The sequence below is a fragment of the Cyanistes caeruleus genome, chromosome 16, assembly GCF_971803275.1.
Source record: "Cyanistes caeruleus chromosome 16, bCyaCae1.hap1.1, whole genome shotgun sequence".
Lineage (NCBI taxonomy): Eukaryota > Metazoa > Chordata > Aves > Passeriformes > Paridae > Cyanistes > Cyanistes caeruleus.
In genome coordinates this window covers 9,102,190-9,121,493 of record NC_141716.1, presented here as the reverse complement: position 1 = coordinate 9,121,493, position 19,304 = coordinate 9,102,190, and the positions used below count along the sequence as shown (strand labels likewise).

Here is a 19,304-nt window from a genome sequence, read left to right as displayed (position 1 = left end):
AAGTGTCCCTTTCTTTGGGTGACATTTTAGCTGCTGTAAGCATCCATCCATCCCCTTGCTAGACAGACCTGGTTCCACCACACCACTGTCTTTGCTGTCCAAGCTGCTACATGGACTGACACCTCTGAATCATTTGCTGAATCATGTTTATCAATGTTTGGGAAAATCTTTACAGGGATTCTGCTCAAATCCCCCTCTCAAACCCAACATCATTTCATAAGCTTCAAAGGGCCCTGACAGGGAAGAAGCTTTCAGCACAGAAAATCCTGAGGAAATGATTTTTGCAAACTCCTGTGAAGAACAGCTAAAGGCTCAGTATCAGATGGCCAAGGAAGTCTTTGGAAGCAGTGCCAGAGCCAAAAGAACAAGCCTTGCATGTGATGGTCATACTTGAGTACTGCTAAGCCCTCAGTCAGCACTTTCCCCAGTCCTTGAGCAAATAAACATCCAGGCTGGTCAGTTGAGTCATCCCTGACTACCTCTGCCTCAGGACTTAGAGGTTAACAAACCAGTGGGAATGGATTTCTATGAGAATGAAAAGATTCCTTTTCTTGTAGTCAAACTTTGCCAGGAAGGCTCTCCCTGCCATTTATTTAATCAAAAAAACATTTTCAACCCTTTTCCAGCTCAAGCTGTAAGGTCTTAGACTATCAGCCAGATAATTTTATATCATACATCCTCTGACAAGGCTTGTGGCTTTAGTAAGCTTTCCTGTTTTAGGACAGCACAGCTTTCAACTTGAACATCTAAACCAGCAGCACAGCACACTCAGTTGTCCTCAGTGACTGCAGTGGAACTAAAGAAGCACACCAGCCTAGAGAGATGCCAACTCCTCCCACTGCATGTCCTGCTGTGATGAAGCCTGCAATATATTTGTCATTTCATCAATCTGTCTCTTCATTGAATTCATCACTCCTAAAACTTCTTTCAGAGGGCAGGTTACAGCCAGATCATCATCTAAAACAACATACATTTTGTCATTAACCCCTGTTTAGAGTCCCCCTCTAAGTTCTGCGAAAAATATAAAACCAGCAAAATAGAACTGACAAAAAAACCCCAAAAACCCCCAAAACTACGACCTAGAATCAGATCTTCTTCAATTAACACAGAAGCCTGTGGAAATTGTGCACTTCAGCTATACCAAGTGCAAGACTACAAAGCATGGCTTGAAACATGGACCTAGAAAGGTTTCTCTACTGCCAGAGGGCACTGACCAAAGTTTTGGGTCCTTACAACCAAAAATATCAAAGCAGGTTGGGAATACATATCATAGCCCACGTAAAGATTTAAGTAATATTCTTTCTCTTACTTTTCATGGTGCCCTCCTCCTCTTCCTCCTCGGTGTTGATGACCATTGTGCCCAGCTGGGACTCCAGGGTGCCATCGTGTTCTATCATGGTGTTGGCTCCATCACTCATGGTGTTCACAGCTCTGATTGTGCCAGTTTCATCTCCACTCGCCCTCACCATGGTACCCGAATCCGTCTCATCCTCCTCCTGTTCAAACACGCCACAAATGGAGATTTTACTGATGGTGGTGAAGTCCTGTGAGAAATGTCTGCATTTAAGGACACTGGCAAGTCACGTGAATTCAGAGGTTTTTCAGACACACAAAGAAGCGATGTTTGGTTTATGCACTCCCTGTCATCTCCAAACAGATAATGTAAACTAATGAATACTTTTCTACCAGCATGATAAATAAGGGAACAGATAAATAATCAGCAGGAACTTCTCAGTGCAGGTTGTATGTAATTTCTGAGCTGGTGAAGTGTCTGTAAGAGTAGATTAGAATCAGACAGTCAGTCTTTAGTGTTTCTATTCATTGCAGGCAGTTCTGAGAGCTGACCCTGACCCACTGTCTCCAGTGGTACAGCTCACTGAGCAGCCACCAGTTACTCAACAGCACCAGCTCTAAGTCTGGAGAGTATGTGGCACTTGGAAAGAAACACCCCTCATCCTAGTTCTTTTCTATTTCTGACATTAGGTAGTTTTACTCATTACAAACTTCAAGAGCCCTGAAGAAAAATTAACTACATTTGCAAATCTTAAAAAGTAATTTTCACTGAAAAAAGTTGCTAAACTTTGATAATTTATTTGAATCCTTTTTAATCTTTCCATTTGTTTAAAGGGACTAATAACAAAAGCTGGAATTACTGCTGGCAAGGCTTAGGAGTTTGATTCTGTAGGAAAACAACTTTTTCAAAGCAATTCTGGCAGAACAACTTCCTAGCCAAAGGTGACAGCTCCATCAGGTGGCGTGTGCTTCACTAAGTGTGTATTGTGACTAGGATTTCATGAAGAACAGGGTCAAGATTTCCACAATCCACTTGGTTTCTTGGAAATGTGCACCAGCTATCCAATTGTATTAACAAAGTCCCTTTCTAGGTTTACAGCAGCTTCTGGGCATCTCACCTTAGATGAGGTGCTCATGTTTTGTTCTCAGGATGAAGTTCACATTCTTTATGTGGCCATGGCCTTACTGATCTGTCTTAGTGTTAGAAGGAAAACACACAGGTATTGCACATCAAGCTGTAATAGTCCATCTCAGTGTCGGGGAAAGAAAGAAGTCACCTCTCCATGTTCTGGTGTCCCCAGCATTTTACCTGTTGTGTCAAAAGTGTCTATAAAATTTACTTCTCAACCTCAAAACCAATAGCAAGAGAAGCGAAAACTACACAAGATAGTAATAGAGGAGAATTAATTTTGTGTGGAGTTGAGTGGGTGACAGGAAGTAATAAATTTGTTAGCTACACATCATTTAACAAAGGACTACATCAGAAGTTTCCACAGCACTTGGGAAGTGTTTGGGAAGCTTTTCTGCCAGCAGACACGGAGCAGAGGAGCTTCAGGGACACACACAGACCAACAGAGAGGACTCAACTCCACTACACAGACACCACCTCTCAGCACTGTGACCCCAGATCAGTCAGAAATGAGGAAGGGATGGCAAAGACAAAACTCAGGGCAGGGACAGTACTCGTAGAATTGACATCTTGGCAACATGACCAATAATGTTACTTCCACACTGAATAAATACCCAGTCCTAGACTGCAAAACCAGATGCACAGTGTGTTCAGCACAGATACCGTGGACCATGCTGCCCGATCAAGTGTCACCCCTCAGCAGGGCTGGCATACAATGCCTTGTGCTGCCCATTTCATTTATTCAGGCTGAAGCAGGCAGAGGCTCAAAAACCAGCTTTCAACATGCTTCCCAAATTCACATGCTGTAACCATTGAAACAAAGAGCCAAAATGAAATTCACAGCAAGCCCTGAACACTTCCCATGCCCTCACCTCAGGCTTCTGTCGGTTGCTCTTGTGTAGAAGAAAGTTTCTATAAGGGATGTTCTAAAGCACAATAGTAAAACAACACAACAGACTTATATCACAGTGCATCAGAGATTATATTATTATTCTATATGAGGAGAGCAGTCTAAGATCTGAATCTACAATGAAAAAATTCTCACTACTGCATAAATAATATAATCCAATTGGGAAAATGAATCAAGTCTTCTGAATACAGCACTTTGTAGCCCTACTCCATCCCAGCTCTCAAGCTACACTACAAAGTGAACAGTGCCCCACATGTGCTGCCTGTCCCACTCAAATACAGCTTGAGCAGGGACCAAGCACCAGGTTACACAGTCATAAAGCAGAAAACTCCAGAATAAGTCAAATCCACTAGCAATTGGATAAAATATTGCAAAAACAAAACCTGAAGCAGTTAAGCCTTATGAAAGGAGCAAGAGTTTGGACTTTGCAGACTGTTGCTATTATAAATACTCACTGAATTTTCTTCATCCTCTTGATCGAGTTCACGCTGTTGTGCCTCCTGGCGTTTCAGCTTGATGTCCATTGCTTCGTTAATCAGGTCCCGCAGAATTGACACTCCTTTGGCACTTCTAACAAACGGATGCTGAGAAAGAGTTTAAAATCAAGTAAGTACTGCATCCAAAGCAGGACAGACAGGATAGACAGTTCCTAAGGCCTGCTTTAAATCAAATAAAGGTTTAACTGGAAACATTACTAAAATGAAGATCCAGTTCTTCTGTTTGGCACAGGAGGGAGACCTTCCAACCTCCAAACAAGATCGAGCTCCAAGGGCACAACTGATGTGAGACCTTGGGCTCATTCACCTCCCACAGCTCTTCCCTTAGCTCAGCTGTCAAGAACCAATTACACAGACCATTACCACGCCTGGAACATTCTGAGCAACCACTTACATTTAGCCTGCCCTGTTTTGTGTTTTAAGAGGCAGTTTCTTGGCAGTGCTGGTGGGAATTTGAAAGTAAAACAACAAATCAAAACCAAACAAAACCAGCAAACCAACAACAAATCTGAAAGCCAAAACAACAAAAAACAACCCAGAGAAGACAAAGGAAGCTGAAGTCAGACTGGTTCTTAGAGAAGAACCGAAAAGTTGAAGTTGAGTGTGAGATTTCTTAAGAGTTATTAAAAAGTAAAATCTATAGTAAGCAGGAACAGCAAGAAACAAAACCAACATCTCAAGAGCTGCACAGCACAGCCTACCCTGGGCAAGCCTCCCCCAGAGCTTATGTTCTCCTAAGAGAAGGCAGACCTGCAGCAGCTGTGTTGCAGTGGCTCGCTGCTCCGGGCTCTTCACAAGACACTGCTTCACAAAGTCTGTAAAATTGTCTGACCAGAGCTCTGGCTTCCTGAATGTTGGAGGTGGATTGGTGGGAATCATGAAAATTGCCTGAAAGCAGAGGAATAGTTCAGATTTCCACAGCAAAGCTTAAAACCAACAATTCAACATAAGTACACCCCAACACATGATGGTACTAAAGAACAGTGGACTTTTCAAGGTGCTGCCTCTAAGGAGTTTGCGCCAATATTACACACAAATCTGCTCACAGGGATCCAGCAGCAGGAAAACAGGCTTTCCTCACTAAATGCTCACACCTGGCCGAGCCATTACGTGACCCAAAAGTGTGAATCTGACATTTTTCAGTATTTAAAATTTGTGCTTGCATGAAAAAAAAAAAATATCCACTTTGGATAATCGAGCTGAAAATATTCTTCACATCCAACACAGAGTGTCAGCTATGTCTTAATAGAAGAGGATTGTGATTTTTTTCTATTCTCATGCAGATTCTTCTTGACAAAGACCTGTTTTTCATTTGACCAACAGTACAAAGAACTGACAGAAAAAAACTTGTTCTGTACTTTAAAAACAAGATTGCATGCTGATATGTGATTCAGCCAGCTATGATATCAAACCTTATCCATATAGCAATACATTTAAGGCCACAGTCCTTACCCTCATGGGATGAATATCTGCATATGGTGGCTTTCCTTCAGCCATTTCTATTGCAGTGATTCCCAGGGACCAGATGTCTGCCACACAATTATACCCAATTTCCTGAATCACTTCTGGAGCCATCCAAAATGGGGTCCCTATGACTGTGTTCCTCTTTGCCATGGTGTCCTGAGGAAAGGAGGATAAAGATCCAGACAACGGCAACTGTATTAGCCACAAACAGTCATTAATGAATTATCACCCTCATTATCTTGCACACATGCAGATTATTAGACTCAGAAAGATTGGGATACAGAAGTCTGCAAAGAACAATTAAAATGTGCTCACAGAACTTAAAAGTATCCTAAAAAAAGCAGCAAATGCTGTTGCAAACCATTACTTAGTTGTAACAGCTTCCACAGAGAAAGATCTTCTCTCATCTGCTGCTGGTTTAGCATCTCATGTTGATGCAAAGTGCTAAAAACCAATTATGAACAATTTGTCAAGCTCCACAATCCCACCACACCCACACTTAGGTTAAAAAGATAAACTGAAAAGTACACAGCCACCCTGGTTTTACTTACTGTAAGCTGTCCTGCCACTCCAAAATCAGCAAGTTTAGCATGTCCCTCTGTATTTAGCAATATATTTCCAGCTTTGATGTCCCTGTGTATTTTCCTCATAAAATGCAGGTACTCGAGTCCTTTCAGCGTCGACTGCACTATTGTAGCAATTTCCTCCTCTGTGAGCTGAAGAAGGGAAGAGTTACTGCCAACAGACCAGTGGCTGAGACACAGCACTGCCGTGCTTTGGTCTGTATTTTACTGAGATTCACTAATTGCCACTTAATTGCCTTCACTAAAGGTTGCCATACCAATGGTGAATTAGTGACGTTCAGCACTGTGTAGCAGAATTAGATCACAACCAGCATACATACACACACTGCCATACTTCACATGCCATAACCCTTTCTCAACTAGTAATTCTTATCCTGCAATAACCAAAGTAAGGCAAAGTAGGGTCTTACTTGGAATCAGTCTGGGTTTTCCGGAAAGCCAACACATCAAAACCTGCTCCACCAATTAAATTATCCAGATAAGCAAAACTCTATGTAATCACTTTTCTCATTTTCAGAGGAACAAAGCACCTGCATCTCAAGTTATGGCCAGTGGTTGTGTCAGGTACTGAACATTGAGAATTATGCCCTAACTACTCAGCTTCCTTGAGCTGCTGGACCCCCATATTCCCATCCAAAATCTCAAAGGAGGAAGGACGTACAGTTTTATTTCGTAATCGAATAATGTCAGACACAGATCCAGCGCCGCAGTATTCCATGACTATCCACAGGTCTGTGTTCTTAAAATAGCTGCCATAATATTTCACCACATGAGGACTATGAAAAAAGAAGGATAAAACAAAGGCTCAGCCACCAGTATCCTGCACCACTGAATAAGCACAATACACTGCAGAGACCCCAAGTGTTTTAGAAACTCAGTGTTGAAGTGCCACTGAAACCAAGATCAGAAGTATTCCAGAACACCCTGAATTCTGCACAGGGCTCCCCAGTCCTGCCAAGCCTGTTCCCACAGCAAGGCTCATATGACCTGCCAGTAAGTCACTCCAGGGAGCTAAACTGTCCAACAAATCCCAGGAAACAGGGAGTGATTAGCCTTCAGTCTGGTTCAGCTCCCTGAACCAGGTTACAGCAGGGTCAGTGCTGGGGCAGGACAAGGGAGTGGGAATCAGGCCACAGCAGTCCCTGGTAAAGCTGCTGCAGAACCTCTGCAAACCAAGGGAAACATTAAATAAAGCCCACAATTTGCTGGAAAATAGCTATCATGCTCATTAAGACAAATGTTCCCCCACTACCACATGAACTTACTTATCTCTTCAATTTAGTCCAGGATAAATTCTAGGATCTCAGTACCACCTAAGACTCTGTCTCAGTCAGCTATCTGACTGCCCAAAAAGCAAACAACCTACTAAAGTACACTGTTCAAAAAAACCCACATGTCCTCTGGAAAAGGTAAAGGTGAAACTAACAAAAGACTGTCCCTGATTTGATGGGAATGGAGCTAAGGGAAAAGAAGTGTATTTAATCTATTCTCTGCTGAACATTTTCTAATGAAAAAATTTTAAAACCAGCAAGTCAGTCACACTGCACAGTGTCCCTTAATGCTTGCACAGAAAATGTGATGCTCCAGTGATTCACTCCCTCTGCTGTTCACAACTGTAAGGTCTCACTTTAGGTCTTGCAATACTAGTATTTAATTTAAGAGAAAGCAGTAATGCATTTCAAGTTACGCAGCACGATTTTTTCTGGAACAGTTTGTTTTCAAGGTAGACTCTGCTGCCTGCCCCTAAGTCATCTTCATTTAACTACAGTGAGAGTGGTATGCAATAGGGTCAGTGACTGGGACCACAGTTTTATACTGCTCATGTAATTTATTTTAAATTACTTTCCATGCAGGAAGTCCTTCAAAGTAGCATTTCCTAAGGCCAGATTCATAAAACCAAAAGAAACTAGTGTATTTTAAACCTTCAGCTGAGGATTTTGAGAGGGTCCTCCCTATCCACAAGCTCTTCACTGGCTAAGTCACTGCAGCACCTTTTGCTATAAAAACATGCACAAAGAGGGACAACCATCAGCCCACAGAGCTGCCAGCAGGTTATTCTGGGGATGCTCAGATCAGCAGACAGCCTGTACTGCAGCAGAGCCTGTGCAGGCAGAGCAGGAGCAGGAAGGACAGTCCTGCCACCCGAGCAGGTCACAGCACCGAGGCTGCGCACATGCAAGAGCAGTCATGCATTAGTGGCTCTCATCCGGGTGCCTTTTAAAAAAGAAACAAAAAACCCCTCCTAACAGTTTTCTACGCCTTGCTGGGACACAGCAGTCCTGGGAGCTGCTGTTCAGCACACAACCAAGCTCCCACTGTCCAGGAAGTGACGGTGCCCGGGCAGAAGGGCAGTGACACGCTCGGCTCGGGGCTGGCAGCGAGTGCAGGGTTACTCCACTCAGCTCAGAGCTCTCTCTTGCTGCAAGCCACATTTCTGCTGCCTTACCTTTGCACTACCCAAATGGTCGGCTAAGGTGACTCAGATGATACGAGGTAACTTGATGGTACAAGTCCAGCCTTTTAAAAAACATTTAAGGCAATATCACGGCTTTTATTTGATTAAATGCCAGGTCACAGGTGATGCTTTTCCTCACAGCCCAATAAAGGGTTTTGCAGTGCACACTCACCTGTCACATTGCTGCATTATGGATATTTCCTTTATGATCTCTTGCAGGTCAGATTCCACAGGAACTTGTTTAATTGCAACAACTTGACCCGTTTCTTTATGGATGGCTTTGAATACGCTGCCATAAGAACTAAAACACAAAACATTAAACAAACATTGAATATAAAAATGCAAATGTTAAGGCTTTGCTTTTTGCGAGTGTGACCATCAGGTAAAACATTAACTATCCTTTTTAAAAAAATATTTTATATTTTAATGTAAATAACCAGCCCAGTAACTTCTAAACACTGTAATACAAATAAATCAGCTCACTGAGACAGTGAGGAAAGAGCACACCATAGCTTTGGAATTTTGGCCTTTTGCACAAATTCAACAACTAAAATTCTCTTTTTCCAGCACAGAGTACAAGCTGAGCATCAGTAAGAACTACAGCTCTGGTCAGAAAGGTTTGCTTGTTCCTGTCAGATATTATCACTCTTATTTCCAGTTTCTTTACTTACAGCAGCCAGGCAGATTTACAGCTCAGTCTTTTCAAACAAACTGCTTAAGGCAGTGAACATGTCACTCCTGGAGTATTCCCATGCTGCTCTGCCTCACCAAAGGGCACAGTGCCACTGAAGTTCACTTCCACCAGGCAGATCTGCCACAAGAGGTACCAGGGATGAACTACAAAATGTCTTGAGTTCCCACAGAGCTCTACCAACTCCAGGCTGGCATTTGTCAAGAACTTTTTAACTACTCCTGACCCACAACCTGCTATTTGGATTAAGATATTGCACTCTTGGGAACCAAACACTGTCACTATGTTGGTAGCTACATTTCAGAAATAGGGCCATGACAAAAGTGAAACAGCAGAGTCCACTGAACACACCTCTGTTACACAGATGTGTTCCTAGAAAAATGTGCAACACATACCCTTCTCCAAGCTTCTCCAGGACATCAAATACTTCTTCAGGTTGCTTGGTTAAACTGTCTTCATCTAACTTCTTCAGCTGCCTGTAGGGTAAGAAGTGAGAAATCATTATATTTATTTTATATATTTATAAATATATATAAATATATTATATTTAATTCGGCAGTTTGGGCTCTGCTGAAACAGAAGAATAAATAGCACCGCTTAAATATACAAAAGGTTTGGCATGAAGTAAATTGATTATGAAGTAAGTTTATTTCACTTGATGAGAAGGCTGAATATTAGCAGCATCCAATAGCAAAAAAGGACTGGGAATTACAAAGAACAGAACGTGAGCAGGCACACAAATTTACAGCTCCTCTTGGCAGAAGTCACTTTCAGGATCTATATGCTGGTGGTTACATCTCAGCATGGCAGTCTTAAAGCCACTGAACATGTCTGCTAAATTTCAATATCTGGAATGGAAGGATACCTACCAAGGCCATAAAAAGGGGAATATCATCTTCCCTGATGCTTAGAGTACGTGTGGAATACATTTGTTGGGAGGCAAGGGCAATACTGTTCTCACCTGTACATTTTTAACATCAAAACTTCAGATCTTAACTTCATGGGCCTGGACATACAGTAGGAAAATTCTATCAGGAAAAAGGAGACAGTATCTAACTCTAAGGATCTCAATGCCATCCCTGTTAAATGTATTGCTAATAAGAGTCAGCTGAAATAACTTCCAGGAATAAAAACCTGGCATGTGCTGTGATTCTTCACGTGGCCCTCTTTCCCCCAGTACAGCTTTTGGGGAGATCCCATACACAAAGCAACAAAAAGATCAATCATATTTGTTTGAGTCTACACTGGAGAGCTGTTCACCAAACCTCCTGAAACAGCTAAGGACTACATAACAAAAAGGTCTGAAAACAGTATTTTATTGTCAGTGGTAAGAGTATCCAGCAGCCCACAAACAAGTGCCCTTTCATTTTCACATGAACTAAAAAAAAAAAAACTGAAACAACAATAAACAAAAACAAAAACCGGCCAACAAAACCCCCTCCAAGCTCCCTAAACCAGCTCATACAAGTTTTTTAAACACAGAAACTTAACAGTCTCAAAGTTATTAGCACTGCCTGGTGTTTAAAGTAAAACACACGTAGCTGCCTGCAACTGCAAATTACTCCCGAAAGCTTTTACAGCTGCTGCTAAAGATCAGGACTCCAGTCACAGGAATACTAATTTTTTATACTAAATATATTACTTTTTTCCCCAATTTCTTTAGAAACAGAGCAAAAAAGCATTCATTGACCCCTGGCTATTATGTTTATGTACAAAAGCCATACGGGAGGAGCAGCTCACGCATGGAGCACATACAATGGCTTCCTGAAGCAGAGGAAACATTATATAGAAGCAGACTCAGGAAGTGGTGAAATACTGAAAGTGGCTGCTAGCTTCCCTGCTCAGATAAGCATTAAACAGAATTTACTTGTCCCTGTGAAAACAGAGAGGGAAGAATGTGTGGGAAAAGGAGAAAAGCAAGTAATACATGCAGCAGGAAACACACAAGCCACCATGTCCAAGGAGCCCAAAAAGTGGCGACGCAAGAGGCAGACCCCTCTTGTTAAAGTTGAGGCCTAAATTCTACTAGCATAAAAGGAAAAAAACAAAAAGGCTTTTCATATACCCAAACACAATAACCAGACAATTACTGTGCTTGCAGCAAACAGCCTAATTTCTACTACAGACCAGGAGCCCCATTACTTTGCATTGTCCTGTTCATCGAGTGCACTCGCTGCTGACACACTGCCGTTCTCCTGGATGTTTATACCACACAGATGTAGCAGCAACACAAACCCAACCTCACCTCTGTTGTTATTCTGATCTAATCTTAATCACCTGCCCTGTAAACACTGGCATGAGCAATTATAAAATAAAACCAAGGTTGTTTTGTTGTTTGTTTTTTTTAACAGAATATACATCACTGTTTAACCAAACGGGTCAATGCCACTGGGGAGCAGCTCCAGCAGCTTCCTTTGTTCGCTGCCGAAGCGTTCCCCGGGCCGCAGCTGCGAGCCGCTGACAGCGCTCGGACACGGACCCTTCATTCCGGCCGCCCGCAGCCCCGGAGCCCGAGACAGCGGAGACCCGGCTCCGTGCGGGGCTGGCCCCGAAAGCCCCGAGGGTCCGGGCTCGGCGTGTTCGGTGTGCCCGGCGTGTTCGCTGTGCCCGGTGTGCCCGGTGTGCCCGGTGTGCCCGGTGTGTTCGCTGTCCCCGGTGTGTTCGGTGTCCCCGGTGTGTTCGCTGTGCCCGGTGTCCCCGGTGTGTTCGCAGTCCCCGGGACGGCGGCAGTGCCAGGGCTGGGCACCGCGCTCGGACACGGCACCGCGGGCACAGACCCGCACAAAACTCACCCAAGGAGGGACGGGATAACAAGTGCCCGGGGCTCTGTAGCCGCACTGTCACGGGCCAGCACACCTCGTACAGCCGCGGTAGCGGTGGGAGCTCCCGCAGCAGCGCAGGCAGCGCCTTGTCCCCGGCGCTCCAGCTCAAGCCGCCTTTCCCCGCCTGAGCGCGGTGCTGTCCCAGCAGGGACCTGCGGGCACTGCCCGGTGCCACTGCTGCCCACGGCCCCACGGCTCCGGGCAGCGGCAGCGCCCCGGAGAACGGAGGGGGCCGGAGCTCGGCGCGCCCGCGGCCCCGCTCCCGGCCCCGCGCCCACAACGAGGCGGGCGGGCCGGGCCGCAGCATCCCCGGTCCCGGCAGGGACACACCCCGCGCTTACCGGCGCGGGTTCCGCAGCTGCACCGTCTCCATGGCGGTCAGTCGGCGAGCCGGGCCGGTCCCTCACTGCTCCATGGCACCGCTCCGCCGCCGCTCCGCCGCCGCTTCCGCCCGCCGCCGGATGCCAGCGGGGAGCGCCCGCCCCGGCCCGGCGGGAGGGGCGCGGCTTCCCGGGCGCGGCGGCAGCGGCGCGATGGCCGCGTCCCCCGGAGCGCTGCGCCGGGCCGGCAACGAGGAGTTCCGCCGCGGGCAGTACGGCCCGGCCGCCGAGCTCTACTCGCGGGCGCTGGCACAGCTGGAAGCCGCAGGTAGGGCACGGCCCGGGGCGGGCGAGCGGGCGGGGGCAGCGCTGTGAATCGCGGCTGAATCGCGGCTGTCCCGCAGGGGATGCCGCCGCCGAGGAGCGCAGCGTGCTGCTGGCCAACCGCGCCGCCTGCTACCTCAAGGACGGTGCCTGCAGCCTCTGCGTGGCCGACTGCAGCAGGTGAGCGGCGGCGGGGCCGGGGGCAGCCGGCGGGGCCGGAGGGAGCGCTCGGCCGCTCGGCCCGGCTCGGCTGAGGCGGCCGCAGCCCCGGGGAGCGCGGGCTCACGGCGCCCCGGCGCTCTCCCCTCCGCCGCAGCGCCCTCGAGCTCGTCCCCTTCGGCATCAAGCCCCTCCTGCGGCGGGCAGCGGCGTACGAGGCTCTGGAGAGGTACTCGCTGGCCTATGTGGACTACAAGACGGCGCTGCAGGTGGACTGCTCCGTCCAGGCCGCGCACGACGGAGTCAACAGGTGAGGAGCGCGGCGGGGAGCAGGGCAGGGCTCGGGACTGCGGCTGGTGGGTGCTGCTGCTCGAACCCTGCTCCCTCCTGCTGCCCTGGCAGCGCCAAGCTGGACCCCAGGCACACGAGGGAAGCGAGACCTGGACACGCTCCCTGTGCCTGCTAGTGCCCAGAGCCCCTTTCAAGGTGCTGGTCGAGGTCTAGGAATAATTTCTGTGGGACTGTTTTTGCTTTGCTCAGTGTCTGATTTAAAGGAAATAATCAACTGAAGTTCAGTAGCCTATCCTTTAAGCCTCCCTATGTTTACTGTGTTTACAGATTATAAATATATGTATTTATAGTCCTATAAACAGCTATAGTCCTGTTCTCTTTCTGGTACTCTCTGCTTTGCTTCATGGCATGCCAGACCAAGGAGTGAAATGCATCTCTTGCTCACCTTGAGCAGTCACAGCCCCAGCCCATGGCCTGTTGTATTTTTAGCACTGCTGGTGTGAAGATCATCTTTTTGCAAATGTCCTGTCTGTAGAATGAACCTAGCTGAGATGCATGTAAAAAAATCAGCAGACAGAGAGATGTTGTTCTTAATGCACACGCCAGGTTAAAAGCGGGCACTGCGTGGCCCATCCAGCCAAGAGCCGGGGTGACTGGGAGCTGTCTCTTCCAGGATGACTAAAGCCCTGCTGGAGAAGGATGGTGTGAACTGGCGTCAGAAGCTCCCGCCAATCCCCACAGTGCCCGTTTCTGCCCAGACCAGGTGGAGCGTTCCTTCTGCCCAGGCCCCTGGGGCAAGCACTCCTCCTGCAACTGCACCACAGGGAGAGCGAGGTGGGAACAAGCCCTTGGGCTGGGCAGAGAACCCTGTAGCTCCCAAGGGTGGTGAACAGCTGCCACACCTGCTTGGTGTGTCTGCAGCCAGGACTGAGGCCTGGAGAACCAGGCCTGGTTCTGACACAGCCTTTTTGGTTGATTCTGCTTCCTTTGATGCCTCTGTGTCTTTGCCTCTGGTACAGGGATATTTGTTTTCTCTTAGGCTGTGGTATTCTTGTTGGTTTTATAGTTCTGTATCCTTTCACACCATTTCTAGATGAGACTGCTGCTGGCATGGAGAGAGCTAGAATGCTTAAGGAAGAAGGAAATGAATTTGTAAAGAAAGGAAACCATAAAAAAGCAGTTGAGAAGTACAGTGAGAGTTTAAAGCTCAACAAGGAATGTGCAACTTACACCAACAGGTACTGTTCAGCTCTTTACCCAGCTATTTCTTGGCCCTGTATAAAAGCCACCATGGTACTTCCTGGCAGAACTGTTTAGTGTTTGCTCCCAAACTAATGAATGAAACAAAACCACCCCAACAGGTTCACCCTAAGTGCAGCCTCCCCTGTTATGTAACATTCTTTGATCAGGTCCTAGAGAACCCCTTGGAGACACTCCCCTTGGGCTGCTAAGGGATTTCTCCCTTGACTGCTTTGTCTGACAGGACAAGAGTATGTTGAGTGGTCCCTGCTCTCCTACCACAAACTGCAGACTGCTGTTCCTAAACACTCAAAGTAGTCCTAGGGCAGTTGCAGCAAGCAGAGCTTTCTGCACTGGCAGAGGCAGGAACCTGCATCCTTGAAGTGCAAGTGCAGGTTCTTTAGCTCTAGAGCAGGTTGCTCTAAATATCTTCCTTTTTGTTTCTTTGAAAAAACATTTCCTTTCTTTCCTCCCTGTAAATGAAACAAGCTTGAGCTCAAGAAGTAAGATGACATAACACACAAGGATGGTTTTGGAGTCCAGCTTTGTGCTGCACTGGCACTGCTCTGTGTGTTGCAGCAGTAGATGCTGCTTTCAGGCAAAGGGCTCTAAGCAGGTGTGTGTGTTGCAGAGCTCTCTGTTACCTGACCCTGAAGCAATACAAGGAAGCAGCACAGGACTGCACCGAAGCTCTGAAGTTAGATCCTAAGAATGTTAAGGCACTCTACAGGCGTGCTCAAGCACTTAAAGAACTGAAGGTAAGTCAGGAGTTCATCAAGGGCTTTAGGCTAGGACTAGATGGCTGTTGATGCATGATCAGAGCCAGAGATATCCATTAGGGCTTGTTTCTGTGCTAGACAACATCTCCCATTAGACCTTTAAGGGGTAAGAGTCAGACATAACACTTTGAATCTCAGGAGTTTGTCAGCATCAGGTCCTGTTTCTAGACCTGCTGAAGGCAACTGCTTTCTACAGAATATGCTGAGTTGGAAAGGGCCCACAGGGCTCCTCAAGTCCAACTCCTCACCCTGCACAGCACCACCCCCAGCAATGACACCCTGGCCTGAAAGTGTTGTCCAAACACTTCTTGGACTCTGTCACACTTGGTGCTGTGACCACGGCCCTGTGGAGCCTGTTCCACTGCCCACCCACCCTCTGGCTGAAGAACCTTTTCCTAATACTCAACCCTAACCTCACCCAACTTTAGGCCATTCCTGCAGATCCTGTCCCTGGTCACCACAAACACCAGTGTTGTGTTGAGCTTTATCTTTCTGTCTCATGGGAAGTTCTGGAGTCAGTACTGGAGTACATATTGCATTGGTGTTGGACTCAGAATCCCCTTGAGTGGTGAATTATCTTCTCAGCCCGAGTTTGACCATGTTTTAGAACAGCTACATCAATGCTAGTGCTTGAACAGTTAGAGAGGTAGTCACAGGCTTAATTGTGCTGTCTTTGCCTCTCTTGCTGGGTAGTAGTCTGCCTTTTTAATGTACTTACCCTTAAAAAATACTCTCTTTCTAGGATTACAAATCAAGTATTGCTGACATCAAGAGCTTGTTGAAAACTGAACCAAAGAACACAGCTGCACTGAGATTACTGCAAGAACTGAACAGAGCCTAGGGTAACCAAGCAACAAGGAAAGCTTTCTTTTCCACTGCAGAGGAAAGCTTTCTCCCTTCTGCTGTTGATACAGGGACCAGTCAAGGCAGGATTGGTGTTGAAATCTATCTTCCAGTGCTGTTGAGATCTAAGAGGTTCTGTACCAGCACAATGATTGCTAAGACATAATCTGTATCAAACTCTATTAAGCTGGCTCTATGATCATGCATAGTTTTAATGCCCCTCCCCAAGAGGCATTTAGTTTAATTTTCCTGGTTGAAGTCAACTTGCCTTTAACTGTTGGCCTCAGGGACTCTTTACATGTTGGCTAAGATGCACAGGAAGTGGCTGTTCCTGTCTGAAGAGCTACAGAGGGGTTTTAGTCATTATTCAGGTGACAGTTTTGCTGCATTTGTGCTGCTATTACTAAAAGAAAGTCACTGCAAGAACTGCTGTAGTTGCCAGAGCACCACATACCCTTCTTGTGACAGGGGCACAGTTACTTGCACAGGGCCAAGCTTGTTCCCTCTCCTCCTTGATGCCTGCTGGCCCTCAGCTGGGTTCTGCTGCTTCATGTGGTTGGGCAAATGTTTACAGTAGCAGCTTTCTTTAATTATTCTGCACATTTAAGAAAACAGCAGCAAGTTAAGCCTGCCTTGTTACACTGTGCACTGTTCTTTGACATTCTGGGTGCTTGGGAATTTTGCAAAGTTTTTTTGTCTTTTTTTTAAGGAAACCACTTTAGCTCCTCTGTGCCTTTTGGAGCAGTTGCTGTGGGGTGTTACAGGGAGGAAAATATGCAGTAACACCCCAGCTGAGGTCTGGCTTACTACTTCAATGCATGTTTTAAATTTCTCAGATCTGGTATTGATGGCACTGATTTTAAATGGTAGATAAAGAGATTCTTGGAGTTACTTTGTGAACTGTTAAAACCCATTCTCATTAAAGCCATGTTTATTTTCACTCTAGGACTGTGTTTCTTGTGATGGATGGAATAGGGGAAGTGAAACACTTGTTTAACCACCTCATATTGTTTCCTCTGTTTGTCAGAGGACTTCAAGCATTGCACAGTGCCTTGCTCTTTCAGACAGTGACCCCAGCTCATAGTGGCCATTAGAGTTCAGAGAACTGGAAAGCCTGCAGCTCCAGGGACACTGGCGAGCACAGCACTGCATCAGTTTCCCACCATTACTCAGCCTTGCACACTGCCTCAGCTGGTGTAAGATGCTGGGCTATGCTAGACCTGATCCAACTCATAATACAGAGTAGGAGACAGAAGCTAGCCCTTAGTCAGGGCTCAAAAATCTTTGTTTCCCACCTTGCCTCTCCCAGCAGTGTTTCAGGCAGGTAACCTGCTGAACTGAATTTAGAGCAATCCCTCTAATGCCATTGAAGACAAAGACTTCTTACCTTAGCCTGACATTAAACAGTTTTTTGCAGGTCCCAGGGCTGTACTCTATCAGCTGTAATGGGCCAGGGCTTGGAACAAATCCTCCCTGAGGGGCACACGTTGCTCCATTCACTCCATTCCTTCTTCTGAGCATGGCAGGTCCATTGATCCCACAGCCAGCCCCTGCCCAAGCTCCTAGCAGGTGTGAGGGATTTCAGGGTGGGGAAGCACACAGCAGTACACAGATGAGCAAAGAAAGGTCACAGAATCCAAGAGCAGGACTGGCTGCACTTGATTAAAAGCTGTCCTTTTGGCAGCCCTGCTGTTTCCTGAGTGGCAGATAGCTGCCCTGTTCAACAGCAGCTCATTACAGCACCCCTAAGCAGCAGCAGTCACCCTCTCCTTCCCCTCAAAACAGCAGTTTTGTTTATCCCTGACAGCCAAGATTTCCCCAGCAATAGCACCAGGTGGACAAAAGCCATGCACAGCAACAAGACACTACTGCAAGCTCAGGGTCACTTCTGCCCTGTCTCCCCTTCTGCTCCTGCTGAGGTGCTGCTGATGTGCAGGACACTGCCCAGGTGGGCAAAGGTAGTGCTGGCCACAGGACAAGGGAGAGGGCTTGTCACAGGGACACACCTTCATTCAGAAACAGCAGCTGTTCCAGACTGGAGACTCCAGGCTCATTTGCATTGCTGCCTCAGCTCCCTAAAGCCTCAGACTTCACCAAGGACTGCAGCCAGGGAGCTACTCTGAACAACTTCTAGTATCATCAGGTATCCAAGTGCCAGCTTCACCTTTTCTAATTATCATTTAAAAATCTCTTGTCCTTGTTCACATCCTTTCAGAGGCTATGCTGATATCCCCATGCTCCAGCGCCCCAGTCTGCATTCCCTCTGGTTTTAAAGAGCACTCAGCCAGTGCAGCCTTCTGGCACTGTAGGTGGTGTCACAGGAATACCTGAACTGCCCTGTTACACCTGAAAATAGGCTGCAGCCAAGCTGAACAACAGCAGAATGAAGTTCAGCTGTACAGCTCCATTCCAGGTCTCCTTATGTGCATTACACTCATGCAAATACATGTTTTTCCTCTAGAGACCAAGCAGAAAAGCTTCCAGCCCATGACACTTAGAGAGAAATAACAAATTAGTCCTGTATATTAAGTGAAGTCCTTTATAAGTGTCTCACTGAGGAGATGATATCTAAACAGTGAATGGCTGAGGCATCCATTAAGAGGAAAATAAATATTTAAGGAGGTCAGAGGAAGAACTGGTGAAATGAAGGTGAGAAAAAATAATGAAAAAGCCCCAGTGAAGAATCCTAGTGGAGCAGAGCAGACACCGTGAAGGAGCAAATGTGTAAGTGGTTCTATTAAAATGCTGGAAGGAAAACAAGAGGTAGGAGGGGTGACTCAGCAGGGAGCTGAAGCGAGAGTATGATACAGCACAGAAGGAAGATTGAGACAGCAAAACCAGCACAAGCTGCACAGAAAGCAGGTGGGTGGTGCTGGTGGAGGTGTGCTCCTGCCAGCTCGAGGAAGCAGTCAAGTGAGGTCAGTGCAGCACCAGCCTCAAGTACTGAGGAGTCTCTAGGGACTGAAATTCCTTTTCTAGCTAGGAAGAGCAGAGGATTAAGGCCAGGGTGATGACAGCAGCACAGGGAGCACAGCAGTAACGGGTCCAGCTGCCCCTGCAAGCAGAAGTGTCCCCGAGGGACACGATGCAGTCGTGAACATTTACAGGCTCTTCAGTGACTCCCTGGAACCTCTGGTCACAGACACACATTAGAAATTCAGCTTTTGATTTACAGCTGCTCCACAATGCCTCAAAAAGTTGTTCTTGTGCACCACAGACACATTGACAGAACCTGTGGTGAGCAGCAGGAGACACTCGAGGCCATTACTGCAGGTATACAAGGTTCATTACAAAATGAAAACAGCAGCAGCCGATCCTGTTTTGCTTAAATCCATCCTAGGGAATCAGAAAGGATTAGAGGAGCCTGTTGGCTGGCAATTTGTAATGTAATCCTGTATGTCCCTTCTGTCAGCTCTCCAGTCTGACACCCCACCAGCACCACAAACTTCAGTCACTAATTATTGCAGCCTGAGTCCATCCTTGCACCTGCAAGAAGCAAAGTAT

At 46.7% G+C, this 19,304-nt stretch overlaps 2 protein-coding genes across 3 annotated transcripts in view; one reads left to right on the top strand and one right to left on the bottom strand.

The window, feature by feature from the left end:
* Positions 1 to 12,361, bottom strand: part of STK4 (serine/threonine kinase 4) — a 45,628-nt gene extending 33,267 nt beyond the window's left edge. The window contains exons 1-10 of one of the 2 annotated variants that reach the window (XM_086852810.1): positions 12,187 to 12,314; positions 9,419 to 9,499; positions 8,505 to 8,633; positions 6,539 to 6,653; positions 5,845 to 6,009; positions 5,282 to 5,449; positions 4,580 to 4,717; positions 3,788 to 3,916; positions 3,295 to 3,348; positions 1,310 to 1,496 (exon numbers count right to left, since the gene is read on the bottom strand). In XM_086852810.1, coding sequence (XP_086708936.1) covers positions 1,310 to 1,496; positions 3,295 to 3,348; positions 3,788 to 3,916; positions 4,580 to 4,717; positions 5,282 to 5,449; positions 5,845 to 6,009; positions 6,539 to 6,653; positions 8,505 to 8,633; positions 9,419 to 9,499; positions 12,187 to 12,218 — 1,198 coding nt within the window. In that variant the 5' untranslated portion in view covers positions 12,219 to 12,314. Of the gene's footprint in view, positions 1 to 1,309; positions 1,497 to 3,294; positions 3,349 to 3,787; positions 3,917 to 4,579; positions 4,718 to 5,281; positions 5,450 to 5,844; positions 6,010 to 6,538; positions 6,654 to 8,504; positions 8,634 to 9,418; positions 9,500 to 12,186 lie in introns of both variants that reach the window. The other variant, XM_086852811.1, reaches the window with a different exon arrangement.
* On the top strand, positions 12,321 to 16,745 carry TOMM34 (translocase of outer mitochondrial membrane 34). Its single transcript, XM_086852814.1, has 7 exons — positions 12,321 to 12,493; positions 12,570 to 12,669; positions 12,806 to 12,958; positions 13,613 to 13,773; positions 14,033 to 14,177; positions 14,810 to 14,936; positions 15,700 to 16,745. The coding sequence occupies exons 1-7, from the start codon at positions 12,379 to 12,381 to the stop codon at positions 15,796 to 15,798; spliced, it is 900 nt and encodes a 299-aa protein (XP_086708940.1). The 5' UTR covers positions 12,321 to 12,378; the 3' UTR covers positions 15,799 to 16,745.
* The last annotated feature ends 2,559 nt before the right edge of the window (positions 16,746 to 19,304 follow it).